This window comes from Notamacropus eugenii, chromosome 3 (genome assembly GCF_028372415.1).
Source record: "Notamacropus eugenii isolate mMacEug1 chromosome 3, mMacEug1.pri_v2, whole genome shotgun sequence".
Classification (NCBI taxonomy): domain Eukaryota; kingdom Metazoa; phylum Chordata; class Mammalia; order Diprotodontia; family Macropodidae; genus Notamacropus; species Notamacropus eugenii.
In genome coordinates, this window is record NC_092874.1 from 20070771 (window position 1) to 20097906 (window position 27136).

At 41.9% G+C, this 27136-nt stretch overlaps 1 protein-coding gene across 1 annotated transcript in view; it reads left to right on the plus strand.

Annotated features, from left to right (window-relative positions):
- Positions 1–17575: 17575 nt before the first annotated feature.
- Positions 17576–27136, plus strand: part of CHN2 (chimerin 2) — a 289418-nt gene continuing 279857 nt past the window's right edge. Inside the window, exons 1-2 of the mRNA XM_072651032.1 lie at positions 17576–17722; positions 18465–18667. Of these exons, the coding sequence (XP_072507133.1) occupies positions 18619–18667 (49 nt within the window). The 5' untranslated portion in view covers positions 17576–17722; positions 18465–18618. The remainder of the gene's footprint in view (positions 17723–18464; positions 18668–27136) is intronic.

Here is a 27136-nt window from a genome sequence, read left to right on the forward strand (position 1 = left end):
ATAGCACCTTCTTCATAGAATTGTTGTGACAATTAGATGGGGATGGAAAGCTCTTTGTGAGTGGTAAAGTATATTGAAATGTTAGCTATGATTATTGTATTGTCCTACTTCTTCACAGGGTCTTGAAAATCCAATGAGATGATGTCCCCAAAGCCCAAGGCAAACCTTAAAGGACCTCATTAATGTCAACTCTTCCTAGACCTAGTCACTGCTGGGGGGGCCTGCAACAACTGAATCAAATGAAAAGTGGAGCCAATCATTTCATTATGCAGAAGGTGTTTCATGGCTCCTGTGTATTTATTACTCATTAGAAAACACTCAGTTTTATCTTACATGTTGAAAGTACAGGAAAAATAAATGGATGACCCTTTGACACTTTTATTTATTTATTGTTTCTGTGTTTCCAGTAAGGAGGGTAGGTTATGATCTTCCAGCCCCTATTAGTAGGTGCTGGGATTTCTGGTTATCCTGACAAATTAACTTCTGCATTACAAGCTCAAGTTAATGTATTTCAGCATCTTCCCATTTTGTGAGCATTAAGTATACTTACACGGCTGAGGATTTACTTGATCCCCAGTTATTTGTATTTTTTTCCTTTGCAGGTAATTCTTCCCTGTGGGGATTAAGAAAACACCACTGAGAATGAAAATGACCCTTAATTAATTATGCAAATTTTTCACTTCTCCCAATTCATACATTATCATACTCCTGTCCTCTGTAAAAGATCTCAAAGCTGGTAGGTTCTGATTTTTTTTCCAGTTTATTAGCTCCTTCTTTGCTTCTCGATTTGACAGAAACTACCCTAAAATGCCAATATGCACCTAGAGGGTTTTAAAATGTGTGCCTCGTCTATGAAAATAGAAATCTTATAAATGATTAAATAAATTATCCTAAATAACCACCTTCCTCTAGACCAGGAAGGAATTAACAATGGATGATGGGAGGCAGAGAACTGGGGAATTCTGAGGTGTACAGGAAGGAATTTGAGACAGCTCTTAGCCAGTTCTTTGATCACTTTGTACCCTGGAGATTAAAAAGAGTCATTAACTGCTTTGCGATTTGAGAAACAACGCTCATCAATCATCTGACTATCTTCTAATTAATGAAGTTGCAAATATGGGCATGTCGTGTAGCTGGCTGCTGCTGTGGGGTGGTGATAGGATGTCTGAGGAGGAGGAGGCCTTGAGGGAGTCTGTAGGACAGGTAGGTAGGAAATCTTTTGTTAACATGGTGGAAAATTACTTGTACTTTGCTATCTGCCCTGATTTGTGATCTCCAACAGAATGTAAGGGCATTGAGGGCAGGGACCATTTGGTTTTCATCTTTGTATTGCCAGCACCAAGGACAATGCCATATATAAAATAAGTAAAACCTAGACCATCTAACCATTTAACACATTTTTATTATAATCTGGAGTTCCACTCTTCCTACCACCATTGGCTATATTCAACCTATCAATGCATTAAAGGATTGGCTTTTTTAAATATTACCTGTCATCTGATAGTTCACCTTCCTATTCTTTCTATGTACTCAGTGATCTATCCAGGGGATCTCAGCACTGCCTACCTCTGATGATCTGACTCTTGCCACTTCAGACCCTGGAGCTTCATAGCCTGGGTCTTCTAAAGGCATGGCCCCTATCCCTAGAGAAATTAATTCTCTCATCATTGGAGCTCCCACCCTAAGATTCAATCCAGTTGATTGGTGACTGAGGGTAATTTTGTTCCTCCTTTGTTTTTCAAGAGTGTCAATGATATCACAGGGTGATGTATTGATTTGTAAGAGAAGGAGATTTAAGGAAGGCAGAGTAGCACAAAGTCATCAGTCTCACTTTCTCTTGCAGAGTTATCAAAATCCAGTGGTAAGACTAAAGTCAAGAAGACTGGTGATGGCCAGGGTGCAGTGGATTACTTTGGTGTTTTCCATGATGTCTGACCAGGCTCTAAGGACTTCAAAGAGCCTGCATTACCTGTCTACTTGACCTTTGGAACATTTTTTTCTCATCCATCCATTTTGTCAGGGAAGTCTTCATATGCTTGGGGTAGATAACCCCCTAACTCACCAATGGGTTGAGGGGCTGCCAGTTACCTTCAGTCTGGTTTAGCCCATCTACCAATATGGTTTACCTGGCTGTGGCTGCTTAGCAAACTCTGCACTAGGGGTGTTAGAACTCCCTAAATACCCCCATAACCCTCACCCACCTCAATCTAGCTGGTCTAGATACCAGCCCATGCTTTGACTTCACAGCCCACTACTCCTACTCTATTTCCACCTCTTCTTCATTTTACAGGAGAGGAAACTGAAGCTCAGAAAGTTTAAAAGATTTGCCTAAAGTTCTTTGTAATAGGAAGCTGAGTCAGTGCTTAGACCCAGATTGTGTGACATCAAACCTACCACTTGATAAGACTTCACATCCCTGAGTGACTAGATCTGCCTCTGCCCTTGGGGAGAGGGAGCAGTGTGGGAAAAGTATATAATGCTGTCCCTGAAAGATTTCTTGGGAGAAAAGAAGAAAAGATTAAAGATAGCCTTAATCCCTTCGAGTGAGAGCATCTAATGACACAAAAATTGATGTAGTTGGAAAAAGAACATTTGCTACATTTTTGGTCCTAGCCCTGGGAAAATGCCAGTTGTATAAGAAATTTTGAAGAGAATAAGACCTTGAGGATAAAAAAAATAAACTGAATTAAATTTTCTTGTGAGGGGGGCCCTGGTAATGATCAATATCTCAGAGATGAAAGTGTAGGGAGCACATTAGCTACAGAGGAAGCTTTTTTCAACATGAACAATAATTTTAGTTTCCTTATATTTAAAACTAGAAAGAAGGTGAGGTTTTATTTTCAAAACATTTTTGTGGTGTGAAAGTCTTTTTTTTCCCCCTTCCTAGTATAAATAATGTGCTCCTACTCCATCTGAGCTGAAAATCCCTTGTCTAATCTCCTTTCTGATTGAGAAATGATAGAGTGGATTTGTAGAGAAACATGTGCTTCTCTGCCAGCTACCCTGTTGGGTGGGGCACTGCAGGGAAGGCATGGATAGGACCAGCCGCCGAGAAGCATGTTTTCATTCTTGGAGTTAAATCAGTATCTTTTGTTTTTATAAAACCTTCATTTCTAAGAACACATTGCCTCTCTTCTCCTATGCAATGATCAGGCTTTTGTAACAAAGAACAGAACAGAAAGAAAGCAGGGGCTGGTAGTTAAGCAAAGTCAAGTAACATCAACAGAAATGGACCCTAATGTTCCACACCCATTGTTCTCCACTTTCACAAAGAAGAGAGGGAGGTGTATTTTTTTTTCAATCCTTTTCAAGAGCCTAGTTTGGTCATTTTAATCACATAGCTTTGAGAACCAGCAGGTTCATGCAGTGGCACAGTACATAGCACTCTGGATCTGAGATGAAATCCAGCCTCAGATACTAGCTTTGTGACTCTGGGCAAGTTCTTTAATGACTGTATGCCTTAGTTTCCCCAACTGTAACATGGAGGTACTAATACCAACTACATCAGAGATTACTATGAGGATTAAAAGAGATAGTATTTGTAAAGTGATTTGCCAACTCTAAACCCTAATGAGCTATGTAAATATTAGCTATAGTTATTTCATGTTTGTTATTTTTCATTATAATATATTGGTCATTGCTAGACAGTATTGTTTTCCTTCTGCTTACTTCTATTTTCTTCAGTCCATGTAAGCCTTCCCATGCTTCTCTATTGTAGTCATATTTTCTTGAAGAACAGTAACACTCCATAGCTTTCATATACCACAGTTTGTTTAAGCCAGTCCCTGGCTGATGGGCATCTACTTTGTTTCCAGTTTGCCATTGTGACACACATTGTTACTATGTTTCCTTGACTGAATATGGGATCTGTGTTTCTCTTCTTGACTTTCTTAAGATAGAGGTTTAGATATCGGATCTCTGGATCAAAGGGAGGGAGATTTTTAGGCACTTTCTTGAAATCATAAATCCAAGCTACATTCCAGAAAGGTGGACCAGTTCATGACTCCAGCAACTGTGTGCTCCCACAGCCTCTTCAACATTAACTACTTCTGTTTTTGGCATCTTTGCCAATTTTCTGGGCATAAAGTGAAACCTCTAAGTTGTTTGGCTTTTTTCCTTTTATTCATAATTTGGAGGAGTTCTGGGGAGAGCCAGGATGGTGGAGTAGAAGGATGGATCTCTAGAAGCTCCCCCGCCATAGCCCACAAAATGTCTGTAAAAAATGACTCTAAACAAATTCTAGAGCAGCAGAAGCTACAAAACGACAGTGAAAGAGATTTCCAGTCCAAGGCAGCCTGGAAGGCTGACAGTAAAGGTCTATTGCACTGGTCTTGGAGGGGAGCACAGCCCAGCCTTGGCTGCATGGCACCAGCACTGACAGGACCAGGACCAGAGAAGGCCTCAGGGGCAGATTCCCTGGCAGCAGCTGAGGTTCCCAGATTTCTCAAGCTATAAATGCCAAAGACAGCTTCAAAGGTCAGTGAGAAAGCTCTTTCATCTGGGTGAGAAAGGAACATGGTCTGGCCCCGCCAGCAGCAGCTACTGCAGTGGCAGCATCCTTTTTTGAAGCCCTCGGCTTAACGACTCTGGAGCAGTTGAGCTGCTAATCTGAATCACAGACCTAAGTGGCGGCCCTGGGGTAAGGAGGAACACTGGAGGTTGAGCTGGTGAAAGCTCTGAAGAGGGAATTCTACTCGCAGGTCTGGGGCAGAAAAGCTTGCAGGAGCTCCCAGACCAGAGCACAAGGCAGGAGTGCAGGAGTTTACTCTTCTCCATTTACTGTACCACCTTGGACCGACTGAGAACTTACAGGCCCCCAGAGTATACCCTCCTCTTGACAAAGGACTCAAAAGTCAAGTAACTGGCTGGGAAAATGCCCCAAAAGGGAGAAAAAGTGAGACTATAGAAGGCTACTTTCTTGGTGAACAGGAATTTTCTTCCATCCTTTTGGATGAGGAAGAACAATGCAGATCATTAGAGGAAGACATAAAAGTCAAGGCTTCTGCATCCAAAACCTCCAAAATAAATATGCAATGATCTCAGGTCATGGAATAGCTCAAAAAGAATTTTGAAAATCAAGTAAGAGAGGTAGAGGAAAAATTGGCAAGAGAAATGAGAGCAATGTAAGAAAATTATGAAAAACAAGTCAGCAGTTTTATTAAAGGAGACCTAAAATTGCTGAAGAAAATAACACCTTTATAAATAGGCTAACTCAATCGGCAAAAGAGGTCCAAAAAGCCAATGGGAGAAGAATGCTTTAAAAAGGAGGATTAGCTAAATGGAAAAGGAGGTTCAAAATCTCACTGAAGAAAATAGTTCTTTAAAAATTAGAATGGAGCAGATGTAAGCTAATGACTTTATGAGAAATCAAGAAATTACAAAACAAAACCAAAAGAATGAAAAAATAGAAGATAATGTGAAATATCTCATTGGAAAAAGTAACTGACCTGGAAAATAGATTCAGGAGAGACAATTTAAAAATTGTGGGACTACCTGAAAGCCAAGATCAAAAAGAGAGCCTAGACATCATCTTTCATGAAGTTATCAAGGAGAACTGCCCTGATATTCTAAAACCAGAGGGTAAAATAAATATTGAAAGAATCCACCAATCACCTCCTGAAAGAGATCCAAAAAGAGAAACTTCTAGGAATAATGTAGCTAAATTCCAGAGTTTCCAGATCAAGGAGAAATATTGCAAGCAGCTAGAAAGAAACAATTCGAGTATTGTGGAAATACAATCAGGATAACACAAGATCTAGCAGCTTCTACATTAAGGGATTGAAGGGCATGGAATATGATATTCTAGAAGTCAAAGGAACTAGGATTAAAACCAAGAATCACCTACCCAGCAAAACTGAGTATAATACTTCAGGGGAAAAAATGGTCTTTCAATGAAACAGAGGACTTTCAGGCGTTCTTGATGAAAAGACCAGAGCTGAATAGAAAATCTGACTTTCAAGCACAAGAATCAAGAGAAGCATGAAAAGGTAAACAGGAAAGAGAAATCATAAGGGACTTACTAATGTTGAACTGTTTACATTCCTACATGGAAACATAATATTTGTAACTCTTGAAACTTTTCTCAGTATTTGATTTGGGTAGTTGGAGGAATTATACACACATACACACACACACACACATATAAATAGACAGGGAGCACAGGGTGAGTTGAATAGGAAGGGATTATATCTAAAAAAATAAAATTAAGGAGAGAGAGAGAGGAATATATTGGGAGGAGAAAGGGAGAAATGGAATGGGGCAAATTATCTCTCATAAAAGAGGCAAGAAAAAGCTTTTTCAAAGGAAGGAAAAAGGGGGGAAGTAAGAGGGAAAAAGTGAAACTTACTCTCATCACATTTGGCTTGAGGAGGGAATAACATGCACACTCAATTTGACATGAAAATCTATCTTACACTACAGGAAAGTAAGGGAGAAGGGCATAAGTGGGCTGTGGGGGGAGATGATAGAAGCAAGGACAAATGAGGAGGGAGTAATTACAAGGAAACACTTTAGGGAAAGGACAAGGTCAAAAGAGAAAATAGAATAAATGGAGAGACAGGATAAGATGGAGGGAAATATAGTCTTTCACAACATGTCTATTATGGAAGTCTTTTGCAAAACTACACAAATATATCCTGTATTGAATTGCCTGCCTTTTCAGTGGGAATGTGTGGGAAGGGAGGAAGGGAGAGAAGTTGGAACTCAAAGTTTTAGGAATGAATGTTGAGAATTGTTTTTGCAGGTAAGTGGGAAATAAGAAATACAGGTAATGGGGTATAGAAATCTATCCTGCCCTATAAGAAAAGAGAGAAGATGGGGATAAGAGAAAGGAGGGGTGTGATATAAGGGAGGGCAGATTGGGGGAAGAGCTAATTGGAATGCATGGAAGAAGAGGAGAGATGGGGAGAAAATTTGGAACTCAAAATTTTGTGGAAATAAATGTTGAAAACTAAAAGTAAATAAATAAATATTAAAAAAAAATAATTTGGAGTAATTGCGATAATCTTGTGTAATTCAAGAAAGACTTAAAAAATCAAAATGGATGCCATGGTGAAAACCATTATTTTAATTGGCAACTAAGAAAATTTGCCCCTTAAACACCTAATATTAGATAATTCAGAACTCTCTGGAACCTCAATAACAGATGTGTGACTCAATGGGGTGTGGTAAGGATTCTTTTCTTTACCTAGATCTTGGTAAAGATAGACCTTGTCAAAATAATTAGTACTCACATGATCACATGAAGGGTCACATGAAGGATCATACATTCAGAGTTCAAAGTGACCTTAGAGCAGGAGTTCTTAACCCTATTTGTGCCTGAGACCCCTTTAGCAGCCTTTGGGACAAATTCTCAGAGAAATTTTAAATGCATAAAATATATAGCATTACAAAAAAATCCATTACATTGAAATAAAATTTAAAAAAAAATGTCCTGCAACCCAGGCTAAGAACCGTAGGCTTATATGTCATCTAGTCTAAGCCTTTTTTTTTTTTTTTTACAGAGATGGAGACTGAAAAGAAAGCTGAAGGTTACACAGGTACTAAGCAGAATATCTCGAATTTAAATCCACATGCTTAGTTTGTCTCTAGTCCTGATACTATACTTCCACTTCAATGGCATCCTTCTTCCCCCTGACCATGAGTAATATCTTTATTCTCTCTCTCTTCCCCCTATCAAAATTATTTTTGGAAAAATTCTTTCTTACCTAGTTATAAATGACTAATAATTTTTACCATATCAATTTTCACCTTATTTAACATTGTTACTTTGAAAGATCCCCAGTTTCCTCCACATGATTTCAAGTTTTACGGAAAGACTGCTATACTTATTATGACCAAATCTTTTGTTTTGAAAAAAACTATCTTATATTTATGCAAATGAAAAGTGAAATATATATATACATATATATTTAATGTATACATATATCTGAAAACTATTTCAGATGAATCAATTTCTAGACACTTTTTACCCCTTACTCACATTCCAAAATAGACAAAGGATCTCCATTCCACTTTTTCTTTGCTTCAAAGGAAAAAAAAACATGTCCAGAATCTTTCATCAAAGAAATTTCAGGGCACAGAATCTGCTGAAACTCTGAGGTGACAGGTTGAAATTTTGGGCAAGGCATCCACAGCTGCCCAGGGAGAACATTCATGGGACAACCCTCATGCCCCTTAAACATCTCTCCAACCTGCAATGCCTCAGTCCAGAAATTCCATCATCATAAATTCATTCCTTTGGCTTCAGACTTTAACTCAATTGACTTACAAGTATCACCTTGGAGCAAATAATCAGTTTATTCTGGCCAGTTACTCATACTTTAGTGTCAGTGAGGTTATTACGAGTCTTTCCTGAGAATAGGCTCTTTTGCAAAGCAAAGTGAGCAGAGTCGGAGAGCACTGGGCACTTCAAGATGCCCAATAAGTAACATTAAGTAAGTAACATTAACTCTCATTCAGAGTTTCCCAAATCATGATCCACAAAACACTATAAGAAAATTTTATGCTAGATTTTTTTCCTTCTAAAATATTTCATGTAAACTTTGTGTATATTCATTACACATGAAAACTGCTGGTCATGAGAATGGCCTCATTTCTTCTCTTTTGCTTCTTTTTTATTTAGGTATTCCCTAATTCCAGAACTCTGGGACTAGTATGTATCAATTCTGTATGTGCCTGGACATAAATGATAACAAAATCTCTCCATTCCTTGGCACTTGGAATCATAGAAAGCCCTTTCCTCACAGCACCTGTGTGAGGCAGGCAGAACAAGTATTATCATCCCCATTTTACAAAGAAAGGAGTAAGTGAAACTTGCTCACCACCACACAACTCCTAAGTAGCAGAAGAGGGAGTCAGACTCCTTGACTCCAAAGCGAACACTCTATTCATTGTGTCATCAGGTTCTGGATTGAAGCCTATAAGTGACTATAAACAAATTAGTGGAGCAAGGAATAGTGTATTTATCAGATTTATGGAGAAGGGAAGAATTTTTGACTAAACAAGAGACAGAAAACATCATGAAGTGCAAAATGGATAATTTTGATTACATTAAATTAAAAAGTTTTTGCACAAACAAACCTAAGACAACCAAGATCAAGAGGGAGGCAGAAAACTGGGAAAGAATTTTTACAACTAGTGTCTGTGATAAAGGCCTCATTTCTAACATACGTAGAGAACTGAGTCAAATGTACAAGAATACAAGTCATTCCCCAATTGATAAATGGTCAAAGGATATGAACAGGCAGTTTTCAGAGGAAGAAATCAAAACTACCTATAATAGTATGAAAAAATGCTCTAAATCACTATTGGTTAGAGACATGCAAATCAAAACAACTCTGAGGTACCATATCACACCTATCAGATTGGCTAACATGACAAAGCAGGATGATGATAAATGTTGGAGAAGATGTGGGAGAGTTGGAACACTAATTCATTGTTGATGGAGCTGTGAGTCTATCCAACCATTCTGGAGAGCAATTTGGAACTATGCCCAAAGGGCTACAAAAATGTGCATACCCTTTGACCCAGCAATATCGCTTCTAGGACTGTATCCCCAAGAGATCATAAAAATGGGAAAGGGTCCCACATGTACAAAAATATTTATAGCTGCACTCTTTGTGGTGGCCAAAAACTGGAAATCAAGGGGATGCCCATCAAGTGGGGAATGGCTGAATAAATTATGGTATATGAATGTAATGGAATACTATTGTGCTATAAGAAATGATGAACATGAAGACTTCAGAGAGGCCTGGAAAGACTTACATGATCTGATGCTGAGCGAAAGGAGCAGAACCAGGAGAACTTTATACACAGCAACAGCCACAGTGTGCAAGGACTTTTCTGGTAGACTTAGAACTTCATTGCAATGCAAGGACTTAAAATATTCCCAATGGTCTCTTAAGGCAAAATGCCTTCCACATTCAGAGAAAGAACTATGAAATTTGATAACAGAATGTAACAGATCATTTTCTTTTGTATTACATTTTGGCTTGTTTTATGATTTTTCTCATTCATTTTAATTTTTCTATGCAACATGACTAAGGTGAAAATAGGAATGTATGTGTAGAACCTATATAAAATTGTATGCTGACTCGAGGAGGGAGGGAGAAGGGAGGGGAGAAAGAGGGGGAAGGAGGGGGAAAATCTAAGTTATATGGAAGTAATTGTAGAACACTGAAAACAAATAAAATAATAATAATTAAAAAAAGAAGCCTATAAGTGTTCTGGGGCCAAGTCATCTAGGCAGAAAATGCTCCAATTCATCACTGAATTTGGGGCACAACACTGAGAGAATAGGATACATAGGCTACATAAAGGATCCTGGAAGGAGCTTCTTCTTGTTATTGGGTCGTTTTGGTTGTAGGTCACTCTTTGTGATCCCATTTGGAGTCTTCTTGGCAAAAATACTGGAATGGTTTGCCATTTCCTTCTTCAGTTCATTTTACAGATGAGGAAATTGAGGCAGAGAGGGTTAAGTGATTTGCCCAGAGTCATACAGTTAGTAAGTGTCCAGATTCAAACTCATGAAAAAGAGCGTTCCTGACTCTAGACCTGACACTCTTTCCATTGCAGCCACACCTAGCTGCCAGAAGGAGCTTAAGGATCATCAAATCCAGGTCCTTCATTTTGCACACTGGAGAATAAAGGTCTACATAGAGTAACTTGCCCAAGATCCCTATGTAAAGGAAACAGCACAAAATGGAATTAGGGTTCCTGCTCATTTTTTAAGGCTTATAAGATCTCATATTTTTAGTTGGAAGGGACCTTAGAGGTCATCTAATAATAACCATTTCATTTAACAGATGAGAAAACTGAGACCCCAGAGCAGCCTTATGCAGATGATATTAGAACTAGGATTTGAACCAAGCTCTTTTCACTATAACTATAACAGAAGTTCCTGGGCAGTGCCCTGCCCCATCAGATATTAAAGTGCTAGGAGCAGGTGGCAAGCTTCATTTTTAATAAATGTTTATAATTATATATCAGGTAAGACATAAATCATAACAAAAATCTATGCAAGAGGCAAAGATCAAGGATCTATCAAAATGCATAACCATATAAGAGTCACATTTTATAACAATAGTAAAACGATGATGAAATGAATTGCTGGTCTGTGGGAAGAATAATATAAAACAGATCACATCTCAGTATTTGGGAAGAAAAAAATCCTTTCTGAATAATTTAATACTATTAAATACATGAGAATGATCAGAAAAAAATTACTCCTCATGGTCAAACCATTCCTCCACAACTCCAAATGTTTACGACTAATGCTTAAATATCAACCAACCAAATCAATCACTAAGCATTTATTAAAAACCAGCTACTGATATATTTTTTTCCAACAGTGAAAACTTTAATCTTTGGCAAAATAATAATTTCAGATCCACATTTTTATCTTTATTATTTTTATATCTTCTCCACAAGTCCCCCAAACCCTGTCATGAATCACACTTCATGACTCTCAGGAATGTCACATCCAATTCAAGATCAATCCCTCTTTACATTTTTTAATCTGTCTCTCTCACTATTGCCCTGCCCCCACTGATCAAATTTCTAAAAATGAAAAGTCCTCAATCCATAGATACATAATCAATCAAAACATATTTCTACATTGGTCATTTTGGAAAACGTCTAGTAAGGCATTTTAAGTTCATTGTCTTTCTGATGGGCGTTGAATGCCCTGTTTCCTCTTTATTCTGTTGGATTCATGGTTTATCATTGTATCGATCAGAATCTCCAATCATTCAAAGTTGTGTTTCTCAATGATAGTATTACCATTATGTACACTATTCGCATATTTCAATTCACTTTACCCTGCATCAGTTCATAGAGGTTTTCCCAGGTTTCTCTAAACCTCTTTGGTCATTTCTTATGGAAAAAAATCTATTACATCATATACACATACTGATATTTGTTTAGGTGTTCCCTGATAGGAAGACAATCATTTATTTTCCAAAGGTTAGCTACCCCAAAATGAACTAGACACTGGGAATATACAGACAAAAATGCCCTGAAGGAATTTTTATTCTTCAAGGGGAGACAATTTTGGTATATACAAGTAAATGTAGAATACATGCAAAGTAAATCTGAAGCAGTTTTCCAAGGCAAGGGGGATCAGGGCGGGGCTTAGGTCAAAAGTGGCATTTAAATTATTAAAATATTCAAAAGTCAGAAATTGACAATGTAACAAATCAATAAAAATACGATATTTTCAAAAAGAACAAATCAGCCATGCAAAAACTCATCAAAGAGGGAGAAAAAGACTCGGTCCTGGGTGAAAGACCTAGGCATTTGTATAAACTTTTCATGCTACAGGTATCATACATGATGTGGTAAACAGCTTATATAGCTACACCTCTGTATGTCTGTAGCTAGGATTACCTCTACCACTAGGGGTCTCCACAGCAGCTATTTTTGAAATAAGCATTTTGCTGCATCTAGCCTTTGGGGTGGCCGTTTCTGAAGCTTAAGGGGCTCTAGACCTTAGATCCTTAACCTGAGGCTGAGTAGATTTGCAGGCCAAGTTGCTCCTTACAGTGGCTGTTATTGGTTGTCAGGTATTTCTTTTTCCCCCTGCCTCTATCCTACTTAAAAGGCAATGGACTGTCTTACTTTTGGACTCAATTACTCTCTCTCTTCAGAATTATTTCTCTAATCCACCGTAGGCAATGGTCTTTTTTCGTGAACTTGATGGTGGGGGAGAGCAGGAATGATAGCACTTTTGAAATTAAGGAAAAGAGAAAAATATAATATATTAGGTGGGTGTAGAGACTTTTAAGGGAAACTGATCATTTTTCACCATAAAGTATAAGATTTCTTATCTCCATTAGTAACTTAGAATTGACAGCTTGGTGGTTTGGTGAACAGATAGGGCTGAACTTGGAATCAAGCTTGCCCTAGGTACTTACCAGCTGTGTGATCCTGGGCAAGTCACTTAACTACCTCCATATTCTCACCTGTAAAATGGCATTGTTAATAGCAGCTGCTTCAAAGAGTTATTAGGGTCAAATGAGACAATATTTATAAAGAACCTGGTAAATCTCAAAGTGCTTTGTAAGTGCTGTAGAACCCTGGCTTCAGAGTCAAGAAGACTCTGCTTCATAGCCTACCCATGAAACCTACCAAGTGAGTAACCTGAGGTAGATGTGGGAGGGGTTGAGAGGCCAAGCAATACAACCCACCCAGTTATGCTGTAGAAAAAGAAATTAGGGCTAAAGAAACCTGCCTATGGTCACCCAGGTAGTTAGCAGCAGAACTGAGATTTGATCCCAGATTCCCTGTCTCCTGATCTGCACTGCCTTCTAATGCCCCACCTTTTTACTGGGGGAAATCTGCAGATTTACAGATGGGTCAGTCCATTGAGAGGCAGCGTAGAGGAACTTGTCTCCTAGGCTTGTTGTGAGGATCACATGAGTTCATGAAGGTAAAACACCTTATACACTTGTCAGTCCTGTAGAAATGCTGGTGAAAGGTGGCCACTGAGCTATTCTTGAAAGTTTGTTGTTTTTGATGCCCAGAACAGGGACAGAACTTTGCCACAATGCGTAAAATGCTCCTTCCCTCTAAGGGTCACTGACTCAACCTCCAGATTCACATTTTCTCCCTTGGGTTTTCTTTTGCTTTTAAATTACAAAATAATTGTAAATCAAGTCTGTTACAGGAAGTAAAATAGCACATGGTGTCCAGTGTTCTGCTTGAGAGGAAGTAGAGAAATCCTCATTATCCACCCCCTGTCCAAAGCCTACACCTACAAACCAAAGGTAAGTTTGTGTTCTTTACCCTTTGAATCCTTTTTTACTCAGAGAAAAACTAGGGCCTGGGACCCTCCATTGCTCAATACCTTCTGTTACCTGGTGGACAGAAGTGCTTCCTTAGGAACAGCTGCCCTTCCAGGAATTGACAAAATAGCTATCATACTGATGAAGAAGTGGGGTAGAAGGAGGAGAAGTATTAGTTAGTATTTTCTTCATAGCCTCACATGGATTCTTTTAGCTGGGTACTATCATTGTACTCATTCTACAGATGAAATGAAAGTTATTGTGGTTGTGACTTGCCACCCAGCATCTGAGGCAAGATTAAATAATTCAGCTCCATCAACACCTTGTGGAGAAGGCCTTTCTTGGCATCTCCATCTGAGAGTGCTTCCTTATTCTGAGGTCACCTTGTGCTTGCTTTGTTTGAGTCCTGTATATATATGTATGTGCACATACTTTGTTTCTCCCAATAGAATCTGAACTCCTTCAGGGCAGAGACTTTTTCATTTTGTCTAGCACAGCACCTGAAATGTAGAAAGAAGGACTGAGGTTAGAACTATGATTTCTTTCAAATAGAGAACTTACAGGTGAACAAACTTCCTCTGTCAATTCATTTTTTCAATTTTTACTCTTAGCTACCTAGGGTATAGAAACTCATGGACTTGCCCATAGCATACAGTCAATCTGTGCCAGAGGGCATATTGAACCCAAGTAGGCCCAGCTTTCTAGCCACTACATCAAGCTGCCAGGCACATTGTTGTTCAGTTGTGTGCTACTCTTGTGACCCTGTGGAGCACACTGTCTATAGGGTTTTCTTGATAAGGATACTGGAGTGGTTTGCCATTTTTCTGTCCAGTGGATTAAGGCAAACAGGTTAAGTGACTTGCCCAGGGTCACACAACTACTAAGTGTCTGAGGTTGGATTTGAATTTAGGTCTTTCTGACTCCAGTCCCAGCTCTCTACCCACTGCACCACCTAGTTGTCCCATCTATGTATTAGGCACATAGCTAATATCTATCTAATAAAAATGTGTTGGTAGACTTTGTGGACCACTTCCCTATTCCTTGACTTTGTCTTCTTAAAGGTAGTGTAATGGAAAAATCATTGCACTTAGGAATTAGGAGGGAACTAACTTTGAATCCTTCCTCTGACATCTGCTGTGTGATCATAGACAAGTTATGTAAACTCTCTGAGCCTCATTTTCTTCATCTTCAAAATGGGGATAATAAAATCTCTAGTACTCACCTCATTATATCTATGCATCTACCCATCCGTCCATCCATCCATCCATCTATCTATCTATCTATCTATCTATCTATCTATCTATCTATCTATCTATCTATCTATCTATCTATCTACCTCCATGTATCTTATGAGGAGGTTCATTATTTTTGGTAGAAATTACCCACAGGTTGGTGAGCTACCCATGTGAAATGTGCCATGCCATTAGTGAACAAGTACTTTGTCGCTGTTGTGTTGTGGTTTTTACTTTGTTAAACATTTCCCAATTACACTTTTTAAGTTAATATTCATTTTAAAAATGATTCCAAATTCTCTCCCTGTCTCTAGCTCCTTCTTTCTGATTGAAAAGGCAAACAGGCAAACCGATTTACAAAGAAGAAGGCACTAACTGCTACCAAAAAGAATGAACCTCCTCATTTTGTAGATGTGGAAACCACAGTTTCCTCCAGAAAGGTGAGTGACTTTCCTAAGGTCACATGCAGGTAGTTCACAAGAGAACCAGGATGGTGAACCCAATTCTTCTAATAATAAGCTTACTGGTGAGGTAGGTGTATTATTCTCCCCACCCCCACCACACCTGCATTTCATAGATGAGGAGATGCTTCTGACAGGTGGTGGAGGAGGGATTTGAACTCAAGGCTTTCTGACTTTGTGCCAGAGGGCTGACTAAGTTTTGACTCTAAATTAGTGCGTCCCACTTTTCATGAACCCAAATCAGGGTTTCTTGGTAAAGATACTGAGGCAAACAGGGTTAAATGACTTACCCAGGGTCATACACAACTAGTGTCTGAGTCTGGATTTGAACTCAAGTTCTCCTGACTCCAGGCCTGCACTCTACCCGGAGCCACCACAACCTCAGTTTTGATTCTAAAAACAATGTTCTGCTACACCAGCTACCCATCTGAAACAGATGACCTAAGCACTCACACAGCTGGATTTCAATTTCAAGCCCAGTTGTTAAATGAAAACGAGTGTGAAATTAAACACATACACAGACAGACAAGCTTTAGCTTAAATCAGCCTTATAAAAGAGAGAGACAAGCAGGCTGCAATTATTTAGCATTTATTATGCACACACAGTCTGTGAGGCGCTGACAGATCTTGGAACCTGGCAGGATTTGGTTAGTGTTCATATGTCTCTAGATAATTTATAAATTAACTGTGTCCCTTTAACCGTGTTTTTAAAAAATGGCACTAGCCCAGCGTACCACTTTCCATTTGGGCATATAATGAGACCACATCCATTCCTTTAATGTCTACTTTTCCTTTGATCTAACAATTTCTGTTCAAATTTCACAGTTTTGCCTGCTCTTTCCTTCTAAATGAACAGGTTGCCCTGCTGGGAGCATGAAATAGGTTTGGGTTTTTAGAACCTGCGTGATATTCCCTTCCAGTGAAATTGATTTCGCTTTAAATACAGCGGAATGGCGAAGCCCTTATCTTTAGGTGTTTTTTTCTCTCCCACCTCAACAGTTCCTCAACCTGCAAGGACACCCACTGGCCTGCTGCTAAGTCTTACTTAGCGAGAGGGTTTATTTAACGCGCTGCTGGAAAGCCCCCCACCCCCACCCCTAACGCCTTTTGACGTCTGGGCTTTGTTTGGTTCATGATGTTTCAATCTCTCTTGCTTCTTAGAAATCCAACCTCCCTAGCGGTCCTAGGCACAGGTGGGGTGGGAGGATTGGTCCAGCTGGGGCTCCGGCTAGACTGGCCACCAGGAGTGGTTGCGCCGTGGGGGTGCGCGAGCCATCAAGCCCAAGGACAATCGGGGCCCAGGGTCGGGGGTGGGAGTGGAAGGTCAGGACACACCGCTCCCCCAGCAGGTAGCCAGCGCGCTCCCTTCTGCCTTGCCTTCAGCCTTCCGGGACCGCGCCTTCCTCAGCTCCCCTTTCCCAGGGAGAAGGCTTCAGTGGTGGCCCCGGCTCTTGGAAGCCTCGCTTTAGAATGATGCTCCAGATCAGACCCACAGGCGGTTGTGCTCTAGGCTGCCTGACCCCGAGTTTGTCCTTGAGGCTCGGGAACCTCTCTTTGGAATGCTGGACATTATGGAAACCCAGGGAAGCGGCTCTCGTCTTTGCGCCGGTTTGACCCTGGTCTGGCCCGGGGTTCGCGGGGTTCTGATGTCTGCCACTATTGGTGCCTCCCTTTAAGCCTCGAGTTCTCATTCTCGGTATGTGAATTTAGTTTAGAAACAGATTATAGGTGTATCTCTATATGATTGTCCTCCTTTGGAATCCTACATATTTTATTTAGTGTATTTGAAATCATGGTTCTGAGAAGTCTTTCTCAGGTCTCACCAGACGAAATGTCCAAGGAATGAATACATAATGCCAAAAAGGGAGAGCCCGTTTTAGAACATCGGGCTAGATCAGCCCCGGACTCACGCCCGCTTCACCCAAACACAACGCCCGTATTCGGGATGGGGGCGCAGGATGCAGATCGTGGAGCCCCCTTGGAGAGTTGTACTGGGTTGGACTGACCTGGGGCAGCCGCACTCTATCCGCCCTTTCAACCCAGGGCTGAGTCCTGGCGCTGATGAGGCGTGGAGATAGCCTCCACCTGGGCAAGGAACGTGGGGCAGAATCGTGCCCACTGGAGCAGCCGGACTCGGGTCCCAGGCTCCCTGGAGGACGTCGGACTCACCTGGACACCAAGCATCTAGCAGCGCTAGAGCTGCTCTGCCCTGGGCCCCCGAGTGCCCTGCGGCGGCGGGGCTGAGGTAATGAGGGCTCGGCCCGAAGGGCTCGCACCTATCTCGACTCCTTCGGGCCCAGCCTCTCCTTTCAAGCCCGCGCCGCCTCGGGCTGCAGCCCGGAGAGTTGTTTAGCTAGCAGCCGCCTGGCATCGCCGCCGCGGCCGCGGCCGCTCCTTCCCTGTTCCTTTGTGTGGGCGCGTGGAGTGGAGGAGGCGGGACGAGGGGGAGGGGGCTGAGCCTCCTTTCTGTCTGTCCGGGTCGGTCGGTGTGTCTGCGTGTGTGTGTGTGTGTGTGTGTGTGTGTGTGTGTGTGTGTGTGTGTGTGTGTAGGGGGTGAGTGTCACCTCCTTCTCCTGGTGCTAACTGGAGAGGAGGCGGGCACCGAGGGAACCAGGGCTCGGCTCTCCACCCGAGCTTGGGACCCATCTCCAGAGAAACTCAAGCCGGAGCTGGGGCTGGGGCTGCGGCTGGGACTGCCGCGGGAGGAGGACCTGCAGCGCCCGGGCTACGTTGCCCGCCCGCCCGCCTACCTCGCTCCCCGGCTCTTCGTGGCTCCGCTCGGCTCCGCTGGCACCTCCCGCGGGCCGCCCAGAGCCGCGCGAAGCGGAGCTGCGAGGGGAGGAAAGCTCACTTAAATAGCGGCGTTGGAGGCGCGTCATCTGGCGAAGCAGGAAGTGCAGCCCCGTCCCGAGGGGGGAGGGGGGGAGGACGCGGCGCTGGCGAGGGAGGCTGGGAGGAGACCGCCGCTCTGCGCTCTGCGTCCCCAGCACTTTGCCATGGGCTGGGGGCAGCGGCGGCGGCAGCAGCAGCAGCAGCAGCAGCGCCAGGACCGCGGAGGCAGCAGCAGCACCAACGGCAGCAGCCACATCTGGACCAGAACCTAAGAAGGGGCGACAAGGGGGGAAATCCAGCGAGGGGGTGATGGCAGCGTCCAGCAACTCCAGTTTGTCTGGCTCCTCGGTTTCCTCGGGTGAGTTTCCATCTGCCGGTGGTGGCCAGCTGGCCTCAGCGCCCCTTTCCCCATCCCTTGCCCCGAGGAGTCTCGGTCCTGATCCTCGCATGTGGGCGCCGATATACCTGGAGCCGTGCCCGTCTGCCTTTTCGCAGGCGTGCCACTTGTTTGGGGGAGGCGGCTGCTTATTTCCCAGAGCCGAGCCATCGCTCGATCTGTCTTCCCCGGGGCAGACGTGGGAAAAGGAGAGAGCGTCCTTGGGCAGCGAAGCCAACCTCCCCTGGGGTCCTAGGATGCCCAGAGTCCCGGAGAGTAGAGGGGAAAGCGGACTCAGACTTTCCCCACCCAGCTCCTTGGGGGTTGCTGCCTCCGGGGGGGGGGGGGGGTCGGCTGGGGATGCTAAGCACCCCAACGTTTCCCACTGCTCTGACTGCCCAATTCCTAAACCAAAGAAGAGTGAACCCCCTTTCTTCGCCTACCAGATTTTCTTTGTTTGTTTCAAAAATTAGTACAGTGTAGACTGTTAAGAGACTTGTGCGTGCACGGGGCATGTCTTAGATAGAAGGAATGGTGGGGTTTATCTCTTGTTCTAAACCGCTTAAAGGCGAGCAAGCTGCTCACTCTTTGCTGTTTTACAAGTGGTGTGTGTGTGTGTGTGTGTGTGTGTGTGTGTGTGTGTGTGTGTGTGTGTGTGTGTGTGTGTGTGTGTGTGTGTGTGTGTGTGTGTGTTGGCTTCACGCTTGTAGGTCTTTTTTGGAGAGCTACTATGCACACTTTTACCTGCCCTGAGTGAACGAACACAGGCTTGCCGCTGCTCTGAGGTTGGTCAGCCGCTCTCCAGAAAGAGAAAAACATTGATCAGGCGAGCGGAGTAGCAATCGATAGAGGCGGGTCCGCTGCTTTCTGTGCATGACAGTTTTCTAATCAGGGTGATCCTCGGAGGACAAGAATCCCTCTCAGGTCGTTGAAAACTTTAATGACAAATGCCAAAGTGATTCAGGGTTCTAGGGGATGGAATATCAAAGGAGTCTGGCACACGGGGACATCGTGAGTCTTGATGGAGTCACTGAGTATATTGATGTGTGCGATTTTTCCCAATTGTTAGAGCCCTGGCTAGGAAATTCGCACCAGGGGGCAGACTGAATTCGGGTGCTTCTGGTGCGGTGATGAGTGGCTGGAGGATATTTCCTCCAGCAGGGTTTTCTTCCCCGGCAGAGGGTGTCATAATATACATTCCAAAACAACACTGTTTAAATCCCTAACCAAACAGGAGATGGGGAGGGCTATGGTCAATGTCAGAGTGATATATAACATTTCCTGTTAATGGGAAGTCCATATATCAACCTCTCAACCAGGATACATATAGATGTGTATATATACATACATACATATGTAACACATATTATACATTATATTTATATATTGTATTGTTATAGATAATAATATGTAATATATTCAGTTCAGTGTAATGGAAAGAATGAAGTGAGAGGACCTGAGTTCTAATCCTGTGTGATCTCAGGTTCCTCTTCTGTAAAATGAAGACTGGATTGTCCCTAAGGGTTGCACCAACTAGATCTCTACATTTACCAGGTGCACTGCCCTCAGTTGTCCTCTTCCCCAGTTGAATTTGCAATGGGAGCCAGAGAATGGAGGAAGATGGCCAGGAAAATAGAAGCCTAGGAGCTGTTGACTTGGGGACAGCCATTGGGAAAGAAAACAGGAACTGGTGTACTAAGCAGCCTCATCTGGTTGAGAATCATGAAGCATGAGGGATAGTGGTTCCTGAGAAGAAGAAAAAACTACTTAGTGAGACATAGCAAAAATTGTCCTGCCCAATTTACAGATTTCTCTCTGTGTGTATGTATATGTATGCATATATTTGACATCAGAAGAAATTTGAAGCCATTAAGAAAAAGAAAAAAACCAAGCCTTTGTTAGCCCTGAAAAATCAAGCAGTCAGAAATTGGGCTTTATCTGCGGAAGTAACTAATTAAATCATGATATGCAGGACAAATTTTACTGTAGTCACTTTGTCATGTGTGAACAGTTGAGGGTTTTAAAAACATCTCATCATTTTGGGCAACTGTACTGATGGAAAAGTCCTCCTCTGCTCTTCCCCCTCCCCCAGATAACCAATAAAACACATGGTGTCAGTAAGGTTATAATCCATAGCAAGTTTCCAGTATCAGTAGCCAATGGGGCCCTCAAGTCTTATCTTATTGAAAGCAGCAACTTGTTGACTGCATGTGGTTTTACTTCTGAGAACTGGGGATGTGCTAGAGCTTATCTTTAGCAGGCTGCCCAGGCTTGCTCTGCAGTTCATTTGGGTTAACTACCTTGGAGTCCCCAGCACAAAGAGAAATAGAGTCCTGTCTGGCTTCAGAGGACTTCTCTTCAGAAAATGATCTGTCCCTTTGGGGACTGAAAGGAAGGAGAAGTCAATGGTGAAGTGTTTTTCTTGCTAATAATGTGAATGACAAAAAAATGATTCTGTTTCTGTGTGCTTGAAGAAAACCCAATTGATCAGTGAGCATTTACTAAGCACCTACTATGTGTCAGGCACCTTACTAGACCATGGGAGTACAAAGTGAAAGCATTTTCTGTCCTCCAGGACTTTACAATCTATCCTGGGGAGACAATACAACTCAATCACATCCAAACACATCCCAGCAAAATAGATACCAAATTGATCTTGAGGGGAAGGAACTAGCAGAAGGGGGATCAGGAGAGGGCTTTGGGGGTACTTGAGCTGACCTGAGCTTTGAAGAAAAGAAATGAGATTCTTGAGAGAGGGAGATGAGTTCTGAGGGTATGCAATCTGAACATGGGAGACAATCAATGCAAAGGCATGGACATGGGAGATGGACCGTTCTGTATGAGAAATAACAAGATGCCCAACTTGGTGGGACCTCAATTTACATGGAGGGGTAAATAATATTCAGTAAGACTGGAAGCCAAGTAGGTTAGGGGCCAGGTTTGGAAGGGCTTTAAGTGCCTAACAGAGGAATTTATATTGATCCTGGAGGTAAGAGAGAACCGATGTAGGTTATTGAGTAAGGGAGTAACAAAACAGCATTATGTTGGTTTGTATCAGTCCTGGATAAGCTTTGGAAGTTTGTTGTAGAGATACTTCCAACACTTGCCTTAGCTGGTGTATTCTTAACTCTCTCTTTAATTCTAATGGAAACTAGACAAAACATGGGCAGAGACTCCTGTGAAGTGCATTAATCCAGATCATCTAAGTCACCAGTAATTATTTGCATACAGAATGCTTTAGGAAATGTAAGGAATGTAATTTTCAACATGCAATAATATTGTGAGAGATCCTGAAGGCATGTCATTAATACATGAGTGTTGGGAAAGAAGAAGGGTCTGGTGGTAGTGGCAATGGTTAGCATATCTATACCCCAGAGCCACTAAACAGTAATGACAGCAGCTGACTCATGTAAGCTTCAAAATGACCTTGTGAAGTAGGTCAGTGGGTAGTCTTGTCCCCATTTTACAGATGAGAAAAGAGAAATCCAGAGAGTTTGAATAACTTACCTATGTTTCCATGTAAGTATCAGGGTGAGATTTCAACTCAATGAATCAACAAACGTTGAGTGTATCCTTACTTATGTGCCAGGAAGAGAGGTAATTTAGGATAGTGGATAGAGAGTTGGCCTTGGTGGGACCAGCTTCCCTGTACATGCCAGGCACTGTTCCAGGTGCTGGTAAGATAAAGACAAAAATGTAACAGTCCTTGCTCTCAAAGAATTTCCATTTTATTCAAGGAGACAAAATGTATCACTATGTACAGAATAAAGGCAAATGGGATACAATCCAAGGACCAGAGATTTTGAGCTGAAATGGGCCTTCTTGGAGGTTGAGCCTAATCTCATTTTACAGATGAGGAAACTGAGGCATGGGGTATTTAAATGGCTTGCCAAAGGTCGAACAGTAAGTTCCTGAGGCAAGATTTGAACCCATGTCTTCTGGAATCCAAGTACAGACTTTTGTCCACAATACTGATCTATTAACAATTAGTTCTTAGCATTTTGGGGAGTACAAAGAATTCTAAGATCTAGGATGTGTCCTCCAGGAATTTCCTCTCTGGACCCCAGGAAATAAATGGGTTTAGATTTGATCATCTCTAAGATTTTTTCCAGTGTCCACCTCTTGTGCATCTCTCGAGGACCTTTCAGCATGGCCTGGTTTTGTGCAAAGAATTCTGGAGTTGGAGTCAGAGCTTCTCAAGAATAGCGACTCCCTGTTGCTTTGCTTTCCTCTCCTCAGGGATTAGCACAGTACCTGGCACACAGTAGGCACTTGTTGACTTGACCCAATTTACCTCCTAGCTAATCCTTCTCTTTGTAGCCATAAGTAAGTCAGTCCCCATCTCAGGGGATTTCCTCTTAAGGACTGGGAGAGGGATGGGCTCTCTGTCCTTTCTGTCTCGAGGCACTGGGAGACCCACAACATCCACTGCTTAAAGTTACTGGAAAGAGAAAATTAACATGTAACAAATTGGCTTCTTCCTTTCACTATAGATTCAATTTTGCAGTCTGGTCTTAGTTTCAGGCTTCTTAGAATTTCAGATTCTTTCCATCTGTGGATGCCCACCTTCTTCTGGATCATTATCTCTCTAGGCAGAACCATGTCTGTGACTCCCAGGTGGTTCACAGAGCATTTGGGTCACTGCCTATGCTGTGAGCCAGCTCTCAGTTGCAGAAGCACCAGGTTTGCTGTAAGCTTTCCTGAGGGGCCTATTGTGGATGACTGGTCATTTGAGGTGGAAATTGACCTCCTCTGAAATGAAGTTCCAGCTTGACATTTGACCACATGTACTATGTGTTGTTCTTACTGGACTTCCCGAGCCCCCTACTTCTAGATGGGTTTTGCTGAGAAAGTCACTTGAATGTTGAAAGAGCATTAGACCACAGACACCAAATTTCAAATTTACTTTTTAACAATCCTGTTTCTGGGAATTCTTCAGCAAAACTCAAGGTCACAGAACAAAAAAGAACATTGTTGTGGGTTTTTTGAGAATAGCTAGAAAGAAAACTTCACAATGTTCCATCAGAGTGTCTAGAGCTAGGGACCATCAAGTCCAGCTCCCCCATTGGAAAGATGACACAACCGAGGCCTACAGAGGAAAAGCAACTTGTTATCTAAGGTCACGCTGGTGGTCATTAACAGAGGCATGTCTCCCCACTCTAGAGAAAAAAGTTCTTCTTAGACCTTATTTTCTTGCCAGGCCAGTGGCAATGTTTGAGTCAACTCAACCCAGCACTTAGGCAACACTCCTTAAGTGCCAGGTTCTGTGTTAGGTACTAGAAATCCAAAGATAAACAGCCAAACATTCTGTCCTACCAAGGTACTTTCATTCTACTGAAGAGATGGGAAGAACACCATGGATACATGGGAGTAAATACAAAGTCGATCAATCAATAGCTGTCTGTTGGGTACCCAGCACTGTGGCTGCTGCTGAGGATACAAACTAAATGAAACCAACTCTGCTTTCAAAAATTTTATAGAGAGGAAGCTTGGTGCCATATTTAGGCACAATGTATAGAGTGCTAGTTGGAACTAAAATCAGGAAGACCTGAATTCAAATCTGCCCTCAGACACTTATGACCTATGTGACCCTGAGTGGGTGTCTAAACCATTTTCTGCCTTAATTTCCTCATCTGAAAAATGGGGATAGTAAAAGCACCTATCTCACAGGCTTGTTGTAGGGATAAAAAATAAGATAATTCTTGTGAAGCACTTTGCAAACCTTAAGGTGCTTCATAGATATTAGTTATGATTATTACTAGGATTATCATTTTTCTAGGCAGAAACTTGAATCCAACATATTAATATAAAATATATTGGAAGCAAATGTAAAGACAAATCACAGTGAAGTGATGACATCCTTGCTTCTTTTAAACGTCAGAGAAAAATTCTTCTGAGACCATTAGAGTGGTAAATCTTGCCTGATTTTGCTCCTGAATAAACAATGGTCACTTTGAAGAGGAGTATCTTAATAATCATGTTACAGTATGAACATGTAACAGTAGTTACAGTAACAAATAATTGAATATATAAGTATTTATATATACATGTATGTGTGTCTACACATTCACACACACACACACACACACACACACAAAACTTCATTTCATTTCCAAATTGGTGACTCCTTAGAGTAAAAATTGACACATGAAAAGTAACAGAAAAATAAAGAGCTAGAAAGTCTTCCAGTAACTGAATATGGAGTCCTCTGGAGACCAGAAGTGTAGAGAAAGCCCATGACAAAAATGGAAGTTATCAGAGACTGATTTTAATTAAGATGCAAGAACCTTGTGTGTGGAGAGAGGTGAAATCGGGAGGATACACAGAGCCATCAAGGCATCATTGGAAAACAAACATGAGGGAGTGGATTGAGGTATTTCTTTATAGAACAGTAAGGTGAGCCTGGCTTAATGATGCTCGTTTTATTTTGACTCTTGACTCGGGAAATCAGAAGTCACATTTGCTTTTGCTTGTTTCCCCTTTGTTGCTGGGACATATAAAGTGTGAAAATCAAATCAGCTCAAGTTCACAAGCATTTATTAAGTGTCTACTATGTGTCAGGCACTGGTAATACAAAAAAGGGGGGGGGGAACAAAAGCAGAGTCCCTGCCCTCAAATAATTCCTACTCTAATGGAAGATGCTACATGTAAATGGCTGCGTATAAACCAGGGATGCTTAAGACACACAGGAGATGATCTCAAGTGAAGATGCTAGTAGCATGGAGAGAGATTGGAACTAACTTTTGCTATTCATGGCAATCATGGATGTAGAAGGCAAGACTGAATTAAGGGCAACATGACTTAGTGGTTAGAATGTTGTCTCTAGAGTCAGGAAGATCTGGGTTCACATTTGGACTCTGGAGTATGCCACCTATTTACTCATCTACAAAATGGGGATAATAATATCCCCTACCTTACAGCCTTTGTTGTGAGGATCAAATGAGAGAATAAGATAAGAATTATGTTATTTAGATGTCAGCCATCACTATGAACTAAAAGAATCCGCTCTATTTCTACCAAATATATCAAGCATGTGATAGGGAGCACTTTGGGGAGGGACCAACAAAGTGGGGATTTTTAGCAAAGGTGACATTCATATTGAAAATTTGCTTGTATTTTTTACCCAAAGCTCCAAATCCATCCTCCCCCACCCCTCCAGGAAGCCTATTTCCTCAGTTCAAAGATTTGTGCTTAGGATTATGGTTTCATGCTGCTATTTGGATGACCTTTCCTCACCCCAATTTCACTGGTGAGCTTTTCACCTGCTCCTCATGAAGCTGTAAAAGCCCTTGCTTTCACTGGGGGGGTGGGAATGGGGAGAGGGTGGATACAGAGAGAGAGAGAGAGAGAGAGAGAGAGAGAGAGAGAGAGAGAGAATGTTTATATGTCTTGTGCTATGACTTCCTGAGCCACCTAACTCCAGGTGTCTTTTTGCTGAGAAAGTCACTTGAATGTTCTTACCCGTTGTCACCTATCAAATGAGCTGTTTTCTGTTCAGGACTGGGTATGTGTGAAAACAAAGCAATACTGTAACCTGTTTAAGCGTGTGTCTTGCGTGTGTGTGTGTGTGTGTGTGTGTGTGTGTTCCTTCCTTTGAGCTCTCACTTGGTGCACTGGCCAGAAACCTGCTCATGCTGGGGACAGTCTGTTGTTCCTCTCTTTGCTTTTGTAGGGCAGTGAAACGAGCTTCATGTCAAGTCCAGGAGAGTTGTATATTAGGAATGTCATATTCTTATATATATTTTTTAGGAAATATTTTGCTGGAAGGGGGGATCAATAAATACTGACCAAAGTTCTTAATTTTAATCAATCTGTTTCTGGTAATCCTTTATATAAAGAATGAGCATGATATTAACTGTGTGACCTGGGGCAAGTTCTTTGATCTCTCTGGGCCTCAGTTTCCCCACTGTAAAAGGAAGGCATGGGACTAGAAGGCCTTTGAGGTCCATTCCAGCTTTAGATCCAGTAGGATAAATTCTACATCTGCCAATTACCACTATTCCTGTGCATCTGGGCCTTTCTGACCTTCTCTCATTTTCCTCATCTGTCAAATTCGAGGTTGGACAAGATATCCTCTTGGCTTCCTTCCAACTCTGAGTCTAGGATCCTACAATGAAGTTGCCAACTTTCCTGGTCCTCAGTTTCCTCATTTGGAAGAATGAAGGAATTGTACTAGGGGAACTCTAAGGTCCCTTCCAGCTTGGAATCTCAAATTCCAGGTCTGCCATTTTATGAGCTTTGTGAACCTAAGTCTTGGCCTCAGTTTGCCCATTTGTAACATGAATGAATTGACCTAAATATTATGATGGGTCCTTTCCAGTTTTAGATCTAGGATGCTATATTTAAGTCATGTTGTCTCTTTGAGTCTCAGTTTCCTCATCTGTAACATGAGGTGGTTGGATTAGATGATTGCTAAGATCCCTTCCAGAGCTAATGTTTTCTTTTGGGAGT